The 16447-nt window shown below is 37.9% G+C and overlaps 2 protein-coding genes across 5 annotated transcripts in view; one reads left to right on the top strand and one right to left on the bottom strand.

Annotated features, from left to right (window-relative positions):
• Med12l (mediator complex subunit 12L) overlaps nt 1-16447 on the top strand; it is a 199892-nt gene that overhangs the window by 151487 nt on the left and 31958 nt on the right. For all 4 annotated transcript variants that reach the window (XM_048334781.1, XM_048334782.1, XM_048334783.1 and 1 more), the window contains 10 exons: nt 312-453; nt 2640-2760; nt 3071-3172; nt 3833-3946; nt 7203-7402; nt 10758-10946; nt 11473-11547; nt 11664-11854; nt 12582-12743; nt 15765-15876. In XM_048334781.1, coding sequence (XP_048190738.1) covers nt 312-453; nt 2640-2760; nt 3071-3172; nt 3833-3946; nt 7203-7402; nt 10758-10946; nt 11473-11547; nt 11664-11854; nt 12582-12743; nt 15765-15876 — 1408 coding nt within the window. The remainder of the gene's footprint in view (nt 1-311; nt 454-2639; nt 2761-3070; nt 3173-3832; nt 3947-7202; nt 7403-10757; nt 10947-11472; nt 11548-11663; nt 11855-12581; nt 12744-15764; nt 15877-16447) is intronic.
• The window catches only part of LOC125342549 (P2Y purinoceptor 12), a 44497-nt gene that overhangs the window by 23261 nt on the left and 4789 nt on the right, over nt 1-16447 (bottom strand). The gene's annotated exons all lie outside the window — the stretch shown is intronic.

Raw genomic sequence — 16447 nt, 5'->3', positions numbered from 1 at the left:
CTATGTAGTGTCTTTAATTTTTAGTATCCTTAAAAATGTTAATTTGTAGATCAGATCCATTCACATACCAAAACATGGCAAAAAATTACATAGTTGAAACAAATATTGCTTATTCCTTAATGTTATTGATTACTAGGAAGTATCTAAAGTGTTTTTGTTGTTGTTTCAGGGTCTATATGTTATTTGACAAAAGTGTAAATAAATTTCAGAAAATGAATGATTTGTTCCATGGTAGTGAAATATGTGTTTAGAAAGTTGTTAAAGTGATTCTTTCTCTGGTTGCTTTCTACTACTGCCCTTTTGTTTTCTAGGATTAATGACATAGCCAATTTCTCCTCCGAGCTCACTGCCTGCTGTACAGTCCTCAGTTCAGAGTGGCTGGGAGTTTTGAAGGCTCTTTGTTGTTCTTCAAATCACGTGTGGGGGTTTAATGATGTACTTTGCACTGTGGATGTAAGTTTTCCTGTTCGTTTAAAAATGTTTAAAAATTTTAAAGTTACCTACCAAGTAATCTATTTTTTTAAATTATTTAACTTACCCATTTGTAATGTAAGTACTTTTCTTTCTCTGTCCAAAAGTAATAAATTATGGTGTAGTTGTGAACAATTAAATACATGAAAAAAATTGAAATAAATAAAATAGATAGCTTAACTTAAGCAGGAGCCAAAAAAGTTTCCTTATTTCCTGAACTTTCAGTTTAGCTGATTTTTTAAAAATATATGAACTATCTCTTCTTAGCTATTTATTTTTCATTTTTGTCTTGGGACATAACTAAACATGCCCATGACATGTCCCATGTCACGGGAGATGACTAAAATACTTGACATTCTGAAGAGAACCAATGAGTATTTCTGTCTATGAAATAGTTTGTTATGCTGCATTAGAAAGCTGGTATGTGGATTAAGAAGGTATTGATCTTCTTGTGAGGGGAAAGTTGTGCAACCACTTCTGTGAGATGGAAGTAGCCCTATTTGGATTGCACTAGGATAGCTCCTAGCCACAGAGAGCTGTGGAATATCTGAGGCTACAGTGATACAAACCTGGGCCTTATCAGAGTTGTAAGCTGGATGTTTTGACTCACACCTGTAATCCCAACTACTTGGGAGGCTGAGATCTGAGAATTCAGTTCAAAGCCAGTCATGGCAGGAAAAGTCCATTAGACTCTTATCTCCAATTAACCATCAAAAAATAATGTCAGTTTTCTTATTGAGTGTGTCTACAAAGTGACAAAGAGGTATTCACTTCAAATACCTTTGAGAAGTTCCATCCTTCTTACTATCTCTACAGTGTCAAAGAGATGGCACCGATTTCTGCAACAGTCGGCTGCATCCACAATGTGTGGATCCCTTAAAAATCTGTCTAATTTATATTCTTCTGCCAAATCACTTTTTGGAGTAGCTTATGCCACATGTTACTATGTCTTTTTTTTTTTTTTTTTTTTTTTTTGCCTGTCCTTGGCCTTGGACTCAGGGCTTGAGCACTGTCCTTGGCTTCTTTTTGCTCAAGGCTAGCACTCTGCCACTTGAGCCACAGCGCCACTTCTGGCCATTTTCTATATATGTGGTGCTGGGGTATCGAACCCAGGGCTTCATGTATACGAGGCAAGCACTCTTGCCACTAGGCCATATTCCCAGCCCCTTAGTATGTCTTATGATAAGGAACTTTACAAAAATTTTAGAGCTGCCTCTCTGTTGAAGGTTAACTCCCTAGTTCTGCTGTCTCAGGACTGAATGTATAACCCCATTTCCATCTCTCTGTTCCTTGGGCTAAGATAATACATAAATGTATACATATATGTATATATTTATATGTAATCATTAGTTGTGCCTTGATTTTTCAATTAGAAAAGATTTAAGCTTTTATCTTTTACATCATTCATTTGTTTCTCAGTTACTTTTAAGTATATTTCTGCCTTAATCAGTCATCCATTAAAATAGGTTAATCATAATGTCATGGTGTGCTGTTAGATGTTTTTTTTTATTTTTTATTTTTAAAATGTTGCTTAGTCCTAGTTCCTGGCATATAGTAGTAATCACTCTGAAGGTTATTAAAGGAGTCGTTTTTCCTCCTTTCCTGTGATGGCAGGAAAGGTAGAGAGATGACAAAAATAATGTTCCACCTATTCTCTCTGTTTTTAAATTTAGGAGTCAATTGGAAACTTTCAGAGTTATTGTTAAAACTAATTCAGTCACATTAAAGAACATATTAGTTGTCACAGAAAGGAATTCCAAAATATTTTCAAGGCTTTCTTTCCCACAAGTAGCACCTTCTCTCTCTTTCTTTGCTTCCTAATGGTCTTTAAATGATCTATTGTAGTGCACTTTGCCAAACATTATTAGTTATACTACATGTTTTTGTTAATCTTGATTTTATTTTTTTGCTGTCCTGTTTTTCAGTTCCATTACATACAGGCTAAGGCTCAATGTCTTCTTACAGTATTAGGATGCAGATAGACTTCACCTTTAGTCTTATAAAGTAGAATAGATCAAGAGGATAATAATCCTGACAAGTTATTTCCTTCTCTTGGCCATGTTGGGATTTGATGTCTTAAGGATATTTCCTACATTCTCTTAGATACTGATCTTTGATACTGCTAACGGGGTGTTAGGTATTAAAACCTGTCAATGTTTTTCTTGAAGGTGAGTGACCTTTCATTCCATGATTCATTAGCTACTTTCATTGCTATTCTGATAGCACGACAGTGTTTCTCCCTGGAGGACGTCGTGCAGCATGTCGCACTGCCCTCTCTCCTAGCGGCAGGTAAGTGGCCATTTGTTAGCGATGGGACTTAGGGTTAAAGCACAGGGAAAGCAGCAGATACTGCAGAGTGGTGGGGCATTGGGAAGAAGTGGTAGAATTGCATATAGATGTTCTATGCAGAGTAACTTGGATTCCTATGGAATATTTACCTATTTCTAAGGACACTATACTCAGGTTTCTCAGAAACTTTATTTTCTTGCTGTAAGGGTAATTTACTTAAAATAAGTCAGAAAGTTTAGCTTACTAGACAACCTGATGGACTTGTTCTTGTACATGTCAGCAAGCTTGTTTTTCACTCCCCCTTTCCTAGCTTGTGGAGACGCCGATGCAGAGCCCGGGGCGAGGATGACATGCCGACTCCTGCTTCACCTCTTTCGAGCTCCTCAGGCCTGCTTCTTACCACAAGCAACGGGTAAGACGCTGGCTGAAAATTCTGGTTATGTGTTTATTTGGAGCTGAAGGTTCTATGACTACATGGGCTGTTTTGTAATTTCCTTCCTGATTTTCATGGCTTGGTCTAAGGGTGATAAAGGAGTGAAATAATGCCAATGGGCAGGCTGACAGGACTTCATTTATATAATGTCAAGGTTTATTGGGAAATAAAATGAGTAATTAATAAACACATAGAATACCTCTACTCTTGGGACATGCCATGTTGATGGGCAGCCTGATCTTATAATATACTGACTGTTGATTCTGAACCATCCCAGCTCAGGGTGGTGATTTCACTTATTCTTTTCCTAAAGCACAAGTAATAAGGTATACATTTTAGGGCATTCAGTGGTGTCTAATCCTAAAGATCCATATGACATGTAATATGTCTGCCTGGGAATTCTACTAATCTGTTTGGTATATCACTTTGAGGAGCAAAAATACTATCTATAATTAAAACAAAGAAAACAAGTAAGAATACTGCTAGCCACTTAGTGAATCCCAGGAGCATCACTTAGAGCAGGCTGAGGGCATTTGTGAGCATAAAATAACAGTAAAAGGCCCTGCTGACTGTAAATAATCACAGAAGATTGCTAATGATGGTGAAGAGGCTGTTACAGGTTTGTTGTTGTTTTTCTAGGCAAACCTTTCCCTGGAATAAGATCCTCTTGTGATAGACACCTGCTAGCTGCTGCTCACAACAGCATTGAAGTGGGAGCCGTTTTTGCTGTCTTAAAAGCAATTATGATGCTTGGTAAGACTGTCACCAGAAACTGAGGCAGAATAATTTGTATTTAGTCTAAAATATAATGAGTAGTATTTGAAACCAGATGTTCTGTTTGTTCCGGTAAAAATTAGTTGGCTTTCCCCAAGTAAAGTATAATCAGAACTCTGAGAATTCTGTCTTTTACCCATACATAGAAGTACTTTTCATTTTGGTTAAGTTGCATGGTCTCATTCTTATGTGAAATAGACCCTCAGACCCACTGCATTGTTTTGCCTTCATTTGTTGGTAGAAATTACATGTTAAGAGGAACATAAATGACTTGTTTTAACTGAATGTTTACTTTTTAGCCAGTTTATATTCCAAGCTCAGAACATCAGAAAGTTTGAGTTTTAATATTACTATTCTTAACTTTTGTTGAAACCCTGAACAAGTTTATGTTCCTCTGTCTTAGGTTTTTTGCAATCCAGGGATAGTTGAGATGGTGTTTGCTGTGACAGTAATTTTTCATTTAATTCATAAGATTTAAGATGTCTTTTTTTTGGCCAGTCCTGGGGCTTGGACTCAGGGTCTGAGCACTGTCCCTGGCTTCTTTTTGCTCAAGGCTAGCACACTGCCGCTTGAGCCACAGCGCCACTTCTGGCCATTTTCTGTATATGTGGTGCTGGGGAATTGAACCCAGGGCCTCATGTATATGAGGCAAGCACTCTTGCCACTAGGCCATATCCCCAGCCCCTAAGATGTCTTTTACATCCTTATTTGTATGCATGTTCATGGAGTAACAATATATCCTGTGTGTGTGCACCTGTGTGCATACACATGTGTACATATACACATGTACCAATGCTGGGGCATAAAGTCAGTGCCTAGGCTTTGTCCCTTGGCCTTTTCACTCAAGTCTAAAAGAAATGATGATATCCAACTCTGGCAGAGGTGGTTGTCCCTGCTCTCAGAGTTTGTACTGTGTTGCTTGAGCCACACACTTCTACATCTGGGTTTTTCAGTGATTCACTGGAGATGAGAGTCTCACAGACTTTCTTGCTTGGCCGGCCTTGAACTTCAGTCCTCAGATCTCAGACTCCTAATTTGCTAGTATTAAGGCATGAGGCAATCATACCTGACCTTATCCATCTGTGCTTTAGCATAATAATCTAAGCATTTTTATTCTGTAAATAATAAAGGATTTGAATGGCTAGGAAGTATTGAATAGTGCCTACTTCCAGCTTTGCATACCTGTTTTTATCCTTGACTAATAAGTTTCCTTTTACTATCTGTAGAAACTGATTAAGACAGAATCACTGAGTGGATAGAAAGTTCAATCAAATTATATACATACTCTTGAAATACCCACAAATTTTGTAGCAAAATGAAAAGGAAGAGTCTCTTTGTTACAGGCTCTCCTCTGAGTTCAGTGGCTTCTAGTAGTATGTAGGTCCCATTAAATGCTTTACCCTTCTCCAATAATCCTTGAAGACAAGACAGGTAGTTGATTCTATTGTGTAATAAATGTCAGGGTTACCAAGAACGGACTAGCTTTTTCTTATGGCATTACTAAAGCTTACCAGAGAATCTAGGAAATCGTTTTCAATGAACCAATGTTGGGAATGTAAACATGGGACAGGTGCTCCAATGACAGAAGCCATGATCAGTGCCATCTTGACTTGCATGACTAATCAGATCCCAAGTAAAATTTGCCTAATCTTTATTCAAATAATGGAGAGGTTCCTCAGGATTGAGAACTTAAAACTCAACAGAGCTTCAACCATGTTCATATCACACGCTCAGTGTTTACTTACCTGTCAGTCATAAAATGTTCTAGCCCAATTCCTCTAACCTGTGTCATCTTAACATCTAAAAGAAATGGGCTATCCAACTCGGGCAGTGGTGTTTGTCCCTGCTTTCATAGAAGTTTCACTTACCTACCTATCTCACCATGTCCTAACCAATGTAGTAGATAGCTGTTTATGTCACCTAAGCGTGCTGAACACATACTCAGTTTTGGTATGTTCAGAATTTGGGGTATCCTTCAGCCCCTTGATAAATTTTCCTGAAGTAAGTAAATTAGTTTAGGTGAACTTTCAACTTTTTCTTTTGTATTTTAATGAGAATATACTAGTGAATTGAAATCTGTGTGTGTGTGTGTGCGTGTGTGTGTGTGTGTGCGTGTGTGTGTGTGTGTGTGTTGGGATTATAATCCAGGGCTTTGTGCATACTAGGCAAGAGCTTTACCATTGAGCTACATTCCCTACCTGTGCTCTACTTTTAAGATTTTGAAAGCTATTCTGACTTTCAAAATTTTTTCCCTTTTCAGCCAAGACAGAACATTTCCTTGGTTGGTCCGATAGCTTTACAAGTCTTCTTTTACTGTCTGAGCTTACTTTTACTCATTTACTATAGGCAGTGAAGACTACTCCATCTTATTTGTTGGTACCAAGAAATATTGTGAAGGCCTAGTTTACTATTGGTAAGCAGACAAACGTTTGAAATTTCTGTTGTCATTTGACAGTATTTTCTATAATATTCTATTACTCTCTCACTTTTGAAAAACAGGATTTCTTACTTTCCACTACTCAGACATACTCTGTTCAGACATTCCTCCTCGCTGCCCCCCCCACAAACCTCTCCTGAACTTTGTTAAGAGGAAAAAAACACCTTAAAAAAAGATTTGCTTTAAATCTTACTTGAGCAAATAAGACTTTTCCAAGGTGGATATTAGGCTAAGGATGATGAAGGGCATGGGTTATTCAGTGAAGCGCTGCTTTCAAAGCTTCCATAGTGTGCATTGCCCTTTTCCACGATCATGGAAATAAATCTTTTGTCAAGAGGTTGATAGTAAGGTAGGCTAAGGCAAAACTTTTCTTTTGGCCAATGGGTAGACAATAAGTCATTGTAAGAGGGAAAAATGTAAAAGGGATACCTAGAAGGGTGAGTAACCCCTTTTTTCCTTGTCTGTAAGTCAAATGAACTTGCTTACTTTGATGCTTGCTATTTTGGTGAAATGAATGTTCTTGGATTACTAAGTATGACTCAAAATGGATTGTCTTTCTAGATCTGGTAGAAGTATATTTGGTTGTGTAAACAAAAGAAAAATGGAGTCTTAAACTTGCTTTTATTTCATGTGCAACAGTCTTTTATTAGTTCTTTTGGGTCTTTTATTAGTTCTTTTGGTCCATTCTTTGTCTTGTTGAATAATTGACTATTCAGTAATAAAACCATTTTAAATCCTGAAAGCTAGCTGCATTGCCTATTAAAATTTTGCTTTTGCTTTTGTGATTCTGTTGTTTAGGAGATGCCAAAATTGGTAGTAACAATGTCAGCTCTTTGAAGAATGATGAATTCACTGTGAGGGGCTTGCGACGTGATGGGAATGCCGAAGATATCTGGACTGCCTCACAGAACTCAAAATCCTGTGGGAAAGGAATTTCCATAGAAACTGCCAATTTAAGGGAATACGCCAGATACGTACTGAGGACTATCTGTCAACAGGTATTTTTTCAGTGTAGGCTGGCTCCTTTTTTTTTTTTTTTAATGTGTAGCTTATTTTAGAGACAACTGCTTAATACTTAATATTTTTAGAAACTCATATAAAGGTAGTCCTTTTTGTTCTGTTGTTAACTGTATTTAGTAATTCCTAATTTGTGAAAAAGGTACAAGAGTAAAAACTTCCATATATTCTTTATATAGGTTCTTAAATTTTTTGTGTTTTGCCACTTTGTTTTATGATTTATGTGTGGGAACAGAAGAGCATATGTATATGTATATGTGTATTTCTACATACAAATTTCTGAACCCTTTGAAAATAAATAGGGTACTTTATTCTTCTTTACTTTTGAATACTTTACCCTTCATTTCTTCCAGAATATAGTTAATGAGAACTATGAAATTTAGTGTGAGCATAGTTATTGTTTTCTCATCTGTAGGCAGCATATAACTGGTGCAATGGGATTTGTCTGTGTTTGCTGCAGTTCAGTTTTGGCTTTTGAACACTCGGCCGAGAGCCTGCAGAAGCAGTGTGCTCTTCCGGGGCACAGCACCCACTTTTGCCGCCCTGGTGACACTAACTTTATCTAAGCATCTCTCTTGCACAGGTTCAGTACTTCCCCACGATTTTAAGACTCTTTTCCACCTGTAATTAAGAAGCAGTCTTTGGGGAGACCTTTGAGATCATTCATATTTTCTGCTCTTCCTCAAACTCCACCCTCATAAGCATTTTATTCCTGTCCTAACCAGTCTTCACTATGGTGATTGTAAAATGGCAGGTTCCCCTCCTCCATGTCCTCTTACTCCTCTACAATACTAGCTTTTATTCTATCTAAGGAAAACCTCCACCTCTATTTATTTATTACCCATATGGATTATTGTGTATTCTCTTTACTTACTTTAATGTTCAAATTACTCTAGGTTTATTTAATGGGAATCCTTCATCCTAGCTTTTGTGTCATTTCTCATATTTTCATATTTTTTAAAAAGCATTTTCACTGCTAGTCACCCATTCCTCCTAGAACATGAGTTCTGATTAGTAGACAGTGTCACTTAGTAAGATCTGGTCCTGTGTTTTTTTGTCTTTAATAGAGTAGCATGGCTTCATTGTACTCTCAGCAGATAGCTAGGAAAATCCTGTGTGTGTATGTGTGCTGTGTAATTACAAATTCATATGCCATGTCTAGTTCTAACCCCAACCTACAGAGTTGTGTTTTACTTCCCTCTCATTGCAGTTAATGTCACCTACTTACATAGGTAACATTATGGTTCTCATCTTAACATTGAGTTATGGTTCCCATAACGTCAACCCATTCACTCGTTTGCTTAAATTTTCAGTCCACCTGAAGTACTTTCAAGGTTGCTACCCATATACCACCAGGAAATACGAACTTCTGTAGAAGAGCTGAAGTTCCTATTTTCTAAAGGTTTATAATAGTGCATCCGGAAGTTACACTTTCCTCCACCCAAAAAAAGGAAGCAAACAAATGTTACTTGGACAAACAGAAAAAAATGAAAAAAGAAAGAAAACAATTGTTTTTCCATCCTTAGTAGGAATATGTTCTCTTTCTTTTTTGTTGTTCATTTAGAAATTGTATTTAAACTTATTTATTTACTGAGGCACATACATAATACATATGTTTACAAACAAATGCGCCCACACTGTCTGAGATTAGGGAGTTTAACAAATGATGCATGCTTGGTGCCAGCATGGGCTGACTTGGGCACATTTTCCTTGCAGGGCAGAAGCCCCCCAAAATAGGTTCTTAATTTGAAATCTTGTTTGTTTGTATGCATTTGGTTTTTATTTTTTTTAATCCCCTGGGTCTACATAGAATAATGGTCTATCCAAATGTCAAACCACACAAAAAAATGTATTCAGAGATGTTCCTTCCTTCAATAATCCTCTGTCCTGTGACATTCTCTGCCTCAGGTGACAAATTTCATTATTTTTCTGGCATATTCTAGTTTTTAAAGTTATATTTTAAAAGTTTTATATCTTATATATTTTGTATGTAGCTTTAGAGATAATTATTACTCTTTTATGTTTTGTGAGTTACTGTAACCATGAGAAAAACTTACCTAATTGTTAAATAGGTAGTGAGAGACAATTGTGTACTGTTCCCAGCTGTGAGTACACAGTGGTATCACTAGGGCATTTATAGTGTTTGTGATGCCTAGAACTGCAGCAAGGCTGGCAGTAGGAGTGCCTTGCGGTGCTGCCCCTGCCACCCCCCAACTTCCTTAGGCTGGTCGAAGAAGATATGATTTGAACTCAGTGGGAAACTCCTGGGCCTGACCTACAGTCCCAGTAGTCAAGGTCATGCATGTAAACACAGACATGTATACAAATATCTCTGTGTATGTACACACAAGTGCATGTATATGTGTGTGTATGTGTGTGTGTTAGTGAATAATTTGAGGCTTCGTTAAAAAATGACTGGCTTCTGGTTACTTCCTTTTGAGTTTTATTTAATGGGTCTAATGTGGGTCCTGAAAATTTATATACCCCTCAGTCAAGTTTAAAGGACAATCAGTGTTAAAATACTGATACTGTAGTAGAAAATAAAGGTTCATCTCAAACAGATCAGACTCAAATCCACTTCAGTTATTGTTGATTTCTTGTCCTATCATATAAGAAAAAAGATGAAGAAAGGGAGCTAAGAATTTAAATTACCAGGAACTCTCCAGAGCCACAGTATCTAGCACGAGTATTTGTAGTTTTGAGTTTTTGGTACAACCTCCACCCAGCAATTGCATTTCCTTGAAATTATTATAAAAATAATTGTATAGAAAGTAGTTATGCACTATTATTTGTATTAGTAACACTTCATTAAGTCCAATAGTTTCTAAATGTTTGTTATAGTATGTTGTCTATTCAGTGAAATACAGTTTAATATGTTCTGTTAATATGATGAAAAGTATACACACTTACAGAGTAATTTTTTTAAATCGAATTAAAATTGTAATTTTAGAATGCATGACTCAAGCGTTACAGTACCTACCTAGAAAGCAGAATATCCTGAATTCAAACCCCAGTACTGAAATAAAATAAGACATAAATAGTACCCTAGAGCAAGTATTTCTTTTCCATTTGAAAGCATAGACCAGTATTTTATTTACTTTCTTTCTTATATAACTTTTAAAACTGTTTTCTTTAGTCAAGGTTATACTTTGTGTTTTTGAGATGTCAACATGCTAGAAATTTTGTTTTTTTAAAGCTTCTTTTTCTTTCACATTTTTTTTTTATTGGTAATGTCTTACCAGATTTATATGCCATTTTGCTCTGAGAATTTGGTGCACAATGCATAGGTCTGAAGTAAGCCAGTGCCTGTTAGTCTAACTGCTGCATTATTTTTAGGAATGGGTAGGAGAACATTGCTTAAAAGAACCTGAAAGATTATGCACAGACAAAGAACTTATACTGGACCCTGTGCTTTCAAATGTGCAAGCACAGAAATTATTGCAGCTCATTTGTTATCCTCATGGCATTAAAGAGTGTGCTGAGGGAGACAACCTGCAGAGACAACACATTAAACGAATTCTTCAGGTAAGGAGTACTTTGCAAACATTGTGTTTCTGTCACTTAATGTACTATTTGTGATTATCAGAAGTCACTGTTGCTTAATTAGCTGTTTCTGATTCTTGAATCAGATTCTGATTTTTTGTTCCTTCAATTTTCTTTTCTGGGGATTTGCCTCAGTTTATTGCTGCAGTTGTCATAAATAGCAACATTTTACATCTGTACTTCATTTACATGAGAGGAAGGAGCAATCTTAGGCATACTACTTAAGAAACATTAAAATTACTTATAAATGAAATAGGTTTTGAAAGATGACATGTCTTATAGTTTCTAGCCTAGAGTGACATCATTGTAATGTGGCTATGTATTTATTTCTTTGTGTGTAGTGAACATAGGTAATTGATTGTAAGTCATTAATTCTTGTAAATTCTTTCATTGTGCATCTTACCCTGCTCTTTCTTGCGAAAAGGAATGCTGCAAAAACTTACATGTTAACACAGGTCACAGGTTCACTATTCTTATTATCGAATGGAATTCTTTCTATCTTCCCCAGAATCTTGAACAGTGGACATTGAGACAGTCCTGGCTAGAACTACAGTTAATGATCAAGCAGTGCTTAAAGGACCCTGTGAGTATATGTTGAAAGGGTGCACATGAATGACATCTTTTGAAAAGCAAAGGCACAGTAATGTTCTCTCATAAAGGAGTGTCTAGGTGGGCTATCTTTCTTATGTCTAACTCTAGGGTTCTGGTTCGGTGGCTGAAATGAATAACTTATTGGACAATATTGCAAAGGCAACAATAGAGGTATTCCAGCAGTCTGCAGATCTGAATAGTAACTCCTCTAATTCTGGCATGAGCCTCTTTCACCCACATGGTATTGGAAATACAGATGCAAGTAGCACAAGGCAAAATGGAATAAAGACATTTCTAAGGTATTTGTAATGTAGCTTTACTGCTTTGTCATTGACTCTTCACATGTCACTGTAAATTTTGCTTGCATAATGTTATTTTTTCATTAGGATGCAGGAAGTGTGGAGAAAATAATTACTTAGTGACAGTTACTATTACTCAGCAAGTTAAGAGGATAAAAATCTGGGATGGATGGTATATATCTTGACATTGAAATACTTGATTGTAGACTCAGATGCCTTTGAACCAGTTATACCCAGGTTCAAGTCATGATATCAGTGTCTTCAGTGGCTATTATGTTCCATGGCATTTATTAACTAAGGAACACTTTCTATTATCTTTCTTATTTGGCAGTTATACAGAAATACAACGTGGTAATTTGCTCTTAGGATTAGAACCATTAGGTGTGTGAATTGTAAAGTAATCCTTTAATCATTATGGATTGTTCTGTTTTTCTTGATATTGTAACTATTTAGCAACGTGTATTGCTTGCTAACAAAATGATTGTTACTTAGTAGTCAGAAAGCCAGAATCATAGAGAACTTCTAAAAACCAGCCCAGAGCACTCCACAAGTGTGGATGGGATGTAGAAGCACATGCCTGGTTTGGCAAGAGGAAGATAGTTGAGAAACGAAAAGGAAATTTTAGCATTGTGTGTCCTGCACATCAACTGTTACATTGGCGTATCTGTCCTTGTTTGAGATCAGACTCAAAGGCTTTTTTGTGTGTAATATCTGTTTCTGATTGTAGTTCCTCTGAGCGCAGGGGTGTGTGGCTGGTGGCCCCCCTCATTGCCAGATTGCCGACTTCTGTTCAGGGAAGGGTGCTGAAAGCTGCTGGAGAAGAGCTGGAGAAGGGGCAACACCTGGGTTCTTCTTCAAAGAAGGAGAGAGACAGACAGAAGCAGAAAAGGTAGGACCGAAGCGTGTATCTGTGAAAGTGTCTGGCACTGCCATGAAGGCCATGTGCCCCACTACTCACCCGACTCTCCTTGTCCCCAGAGCCTACAGAGGCCATTTGCCCTGTCGCTTGATGGATCCTTGTTCCCAGAACCCACGGAGGCCAGGTGCCCTGTCACAAGATGGGTCATTGTTCCCAGAGCTCCACTGGCATTTCATTATTTAATGGGATCAGAGATGGTCTATCAGGCAAGGCTCTGTTCCCAAAAAGTTTCATGTATTAATAGTACCCTGGATCTCATTTCCATGTTGTAATAGTACATGGGCTCTCAGTTCTATGTGGTAATCCTTGGTACACAGGCTCCCAGTTCCCTGTGGTAATACTTAGTGCACGGGCTTCCAGTTCCATGTGGTAATGCTTAATACATGGGTGTCCAGTTCCATGTAATAATACTTAATACAGAGGCTCCCAGTTCCATGCGTTAACGTTTAATACACGGGCTCCCAGTTTCATGTAATAATACTTAATACATGGGCTGCCAGTTCCATGTAATAATACTTAATATACAGGCTCCCAATGTAGTAATTCTTAGTACACAGGCTCCCATTTCATAGAATACTTAGTGAATTGTCTCTCAGTTCTTCCTGTGAGTCCAAGTCATTGTTGAGCCTTTAACAGCACACTGACTTTGGAGCCCCATTTCAGATCAATGGAAAATGGTCTTGGTAGCCACTAGCATTCTATATTTGGTGAGGGGCAGATGGCACAGGGTTTACTCTCAGGGTCTCCTTCTTGCTAGGCAGCTGCTCAATCACTAAGCTACAACCCTCAGCCCCATACTCTGTATTTTATTTTTTAAATTATTTATAGTTTTTGTTAGGTTAGGTGTTAGTATTTTTTAGGTATTAGTATTTAAAACATGTAAAATTGTAATTTTGGAATGGTAGGCCCTGTAATAGTTACTAACATTTCCATCATTTAGTGCTTTTTCTAAGCAACCTAAACTAATATTTTCCTAGTTTATTTCATACATTTAAAGGTAAGGTTTAAAATAACTTATTTTTTGTTTGTCCTGGGGCTTCAACTCAGGGCCTGAGCACTGTCCCTGGCTTCTTTTTGTTCAAGGCTAGCACTCTACCACTTGAGCCACAGTGTTACTTCTGGCTTTTTCTACATATGTGCTGCTGAGGAATCAAACCCAGGTCTTTATGTATGTAAGGCATGCACTTTACCACTAGGCCATATTCCAAGCCCCTAAAATAACTTTTGAAAAGTGCTATTTCTGAGCAACAAATATCACACTGTGAATTTACCAGCCTAGAGGTAAAGAGAAAAAGTAATCATTTCTTACATTGTCTAAAAATTTATAGCACATAGGTGTCTTGTCCCTTGATTATCACTACATAGCATCTTTGTTGGCCTCTTACAAAAGGTTGGTGCCTGATGGAAATACTTTGACTTAGAGCCTGCATTAAGGTGTGTGTGTGTGTGTGTGTGTGTGTGTGTGTGTGTGTGTGTGTGTGTGTGTGTTCTAGCACTTGTTTGGTCAGTTGCTCTCTAATTGATGATACATTATTAAATGCCAGTTTAAACTAGAATTTTTGCCAAATGTCTGTGTTCTTTGTCTTTTTTCTGTTTTGGTAGCTAGTACTGGGAATTGTGTTCAGGGCCTTGTATGCTCTCCCACTTGAGCCATACCCCCAGCCTTTTTTTGTCTTAGTTGATTTTTAGGTAGGATATTGGGAGGTAGGAGTTCCAGAGTGGTCCTCAGACTATGAGCCCCCTACCTATATTTCTCAGATTCTCATGTAACTGGAATTACAGGCATGCACCATTAGCTTGGCTTATTTGTTGAGAATAAATATTTGCATGGAATGGCTTAACTATGATCCTCCAAATTTCTGCCTCATAGGTTGAGGCACCATGCCTGGCCCTTGTTAAATACCTTGAAGCCCCTTTATCAGTGGAAGCTGTTGGTTGTGGAAGAACTGAGTCCTAGGGGCTTCTAGCAAGAATCCCACTCTTAAGTGTCCTCCAACTTTGTGACTAGTCCTGTTTGGTCTTAAGATATATGTTGAAGCCAGGCACCAGTGGCTCATGCCTGTGTCATCCTAGGTACTCAGGCAGAGTGCTGAGGATCACACTTTGAAGCCAGCCCAGGCAGGAAAGTCTGTGAGACTTTCATCTCCAATAAACTACTAGAAAAGGTCGAAAGTAGCACTGTGGCTCAAGTGGTAGAGCACTGGCCTTGAGCAGCAGCAGCGCAGGGAAGCAACCCCAGAACTAGCAAAAACAAAAAAAAAAAGTAATGTGCTGAAAAAGAAAGCCAACCCCTCAAATAATCAACACTAGTAGAGGTTCATTTTCTGTATTTTATAATCAAAGTTGAATGTGAAGTTTTTCTTAGTTTTCACTTCATTTCATATATAAGCTCATGTTCTTTCTTGTGAAAAATTTTAAATACTCCTGGTTAGTATGAAACAAGTACAGTGTTCTATCCCCCTCTTGGAGCGCACTGCTGTACATCATGGATTCACACTGCTGTAGGTGCCTTCCAGGGTGATAGAACGTATCAAAGCAAAGGCCTAGCACCAGTGGTTCATGCCTGTAATCCTGGATACTCAAGAGCCTGAGACCTGAGGATTGTGGTTCAAAGCCATCCTGGGCAGGACAGTCTGTGAAACTCTTATCTCCAGTTAAACGCCAGAAAACCAGAAGTGGCGCTGTGGTTCAAGTGGTAGAGCCTTGAGCTGAAGAGCTCACTGACAGTGCCCAGGCTTTGAGTTCAAGCCCCATGACTGTCCAAAAGGGGGAGAAAAAAAAAGAGGACTAAGAAGGTATCAAGCCATTTAGAAACATTACCCTGGATTTCAATCTGTGGTTTGTTTGGTTTTATTCTTTACCACCCTCTCCTTCATCTAATAGTAAAATAAAGATGAATAAATAAAATAACCTAAGGAAAAGACATGAATGATGCAACAGGAAGCAATCTGTTCTTTCTAACTAGATCTGCTGTGGTCACTTCCTTTGTAGTATGTCACTTCTGAGTCAACAACCTTTCCTCTCACTGGTCCTCACCTGCCTTAAGGGTCAAGATGAACAACGGGAAGGCCTCTTGACATCTCTCCAGAATCAAGTGAACCAGGTAAAGTATAACATAATATTAAGCCAGGCAAGTATCATTCTAATGATGTGCTTGTGTTTTTCTTTCAAATACTGTGAGTAAACAAGTAAAGATGTAACATGTTTTTACTAGATGTTAGGAATTATAACCCATGCCCTATTCTCCTACCTAGTATTTACTAGAATACCAGTCCTAGGTAGCAACCATACGTTCACAATATTATAGTATTAGTTATACACATAACAAAGGTATATAGATATGAAAATTAAAAGTTGCATATTGCCTAGAACTTTGAGGCAGTGTGCTGTCACTTCTTTGATTCTGTTCTGTGAGAGAAGATCTGGAGTAGTCTTTACCTGAGCAGAGGCAGAGCTGTAACAGCAATGATTCCTGGTCCCCAGTTAGAGCTTCCACACAGCAGATGGGCTTGCCTGGAAGCTCTGTGGGTTCGGGAATTCATTTTTTATTGGTCTGCTGCAGGTGACCAGCTAACTGAATGCATTAGGAGGCATTGTAGTTTACTCTAAAGAGTTTGGATATAATTATTCATCCATTATGGCTCTTCAGTTGTCTAGTTAAGACACTGCTTACG

This window comes from Perognathus longimembris, chromosome 26 (genome assembly GCF_023159225.1).
Source record: "Perognathus longimembris pacificus isolate PPM17 chromosome 26, ASM2315922v1, whole genome shotgun sequence".
NCBI classification, from domain to species: Eukaryota; Metazoa; Chordata; class Mammalia; order Rodentia; family Heteromyidae; genus Perognathus; species Perognathus longimembris.
Note: the sequence above shows the minus strand (reverse complement) of the source record. Positions and strands in the feature narration are given on the sequence as shown.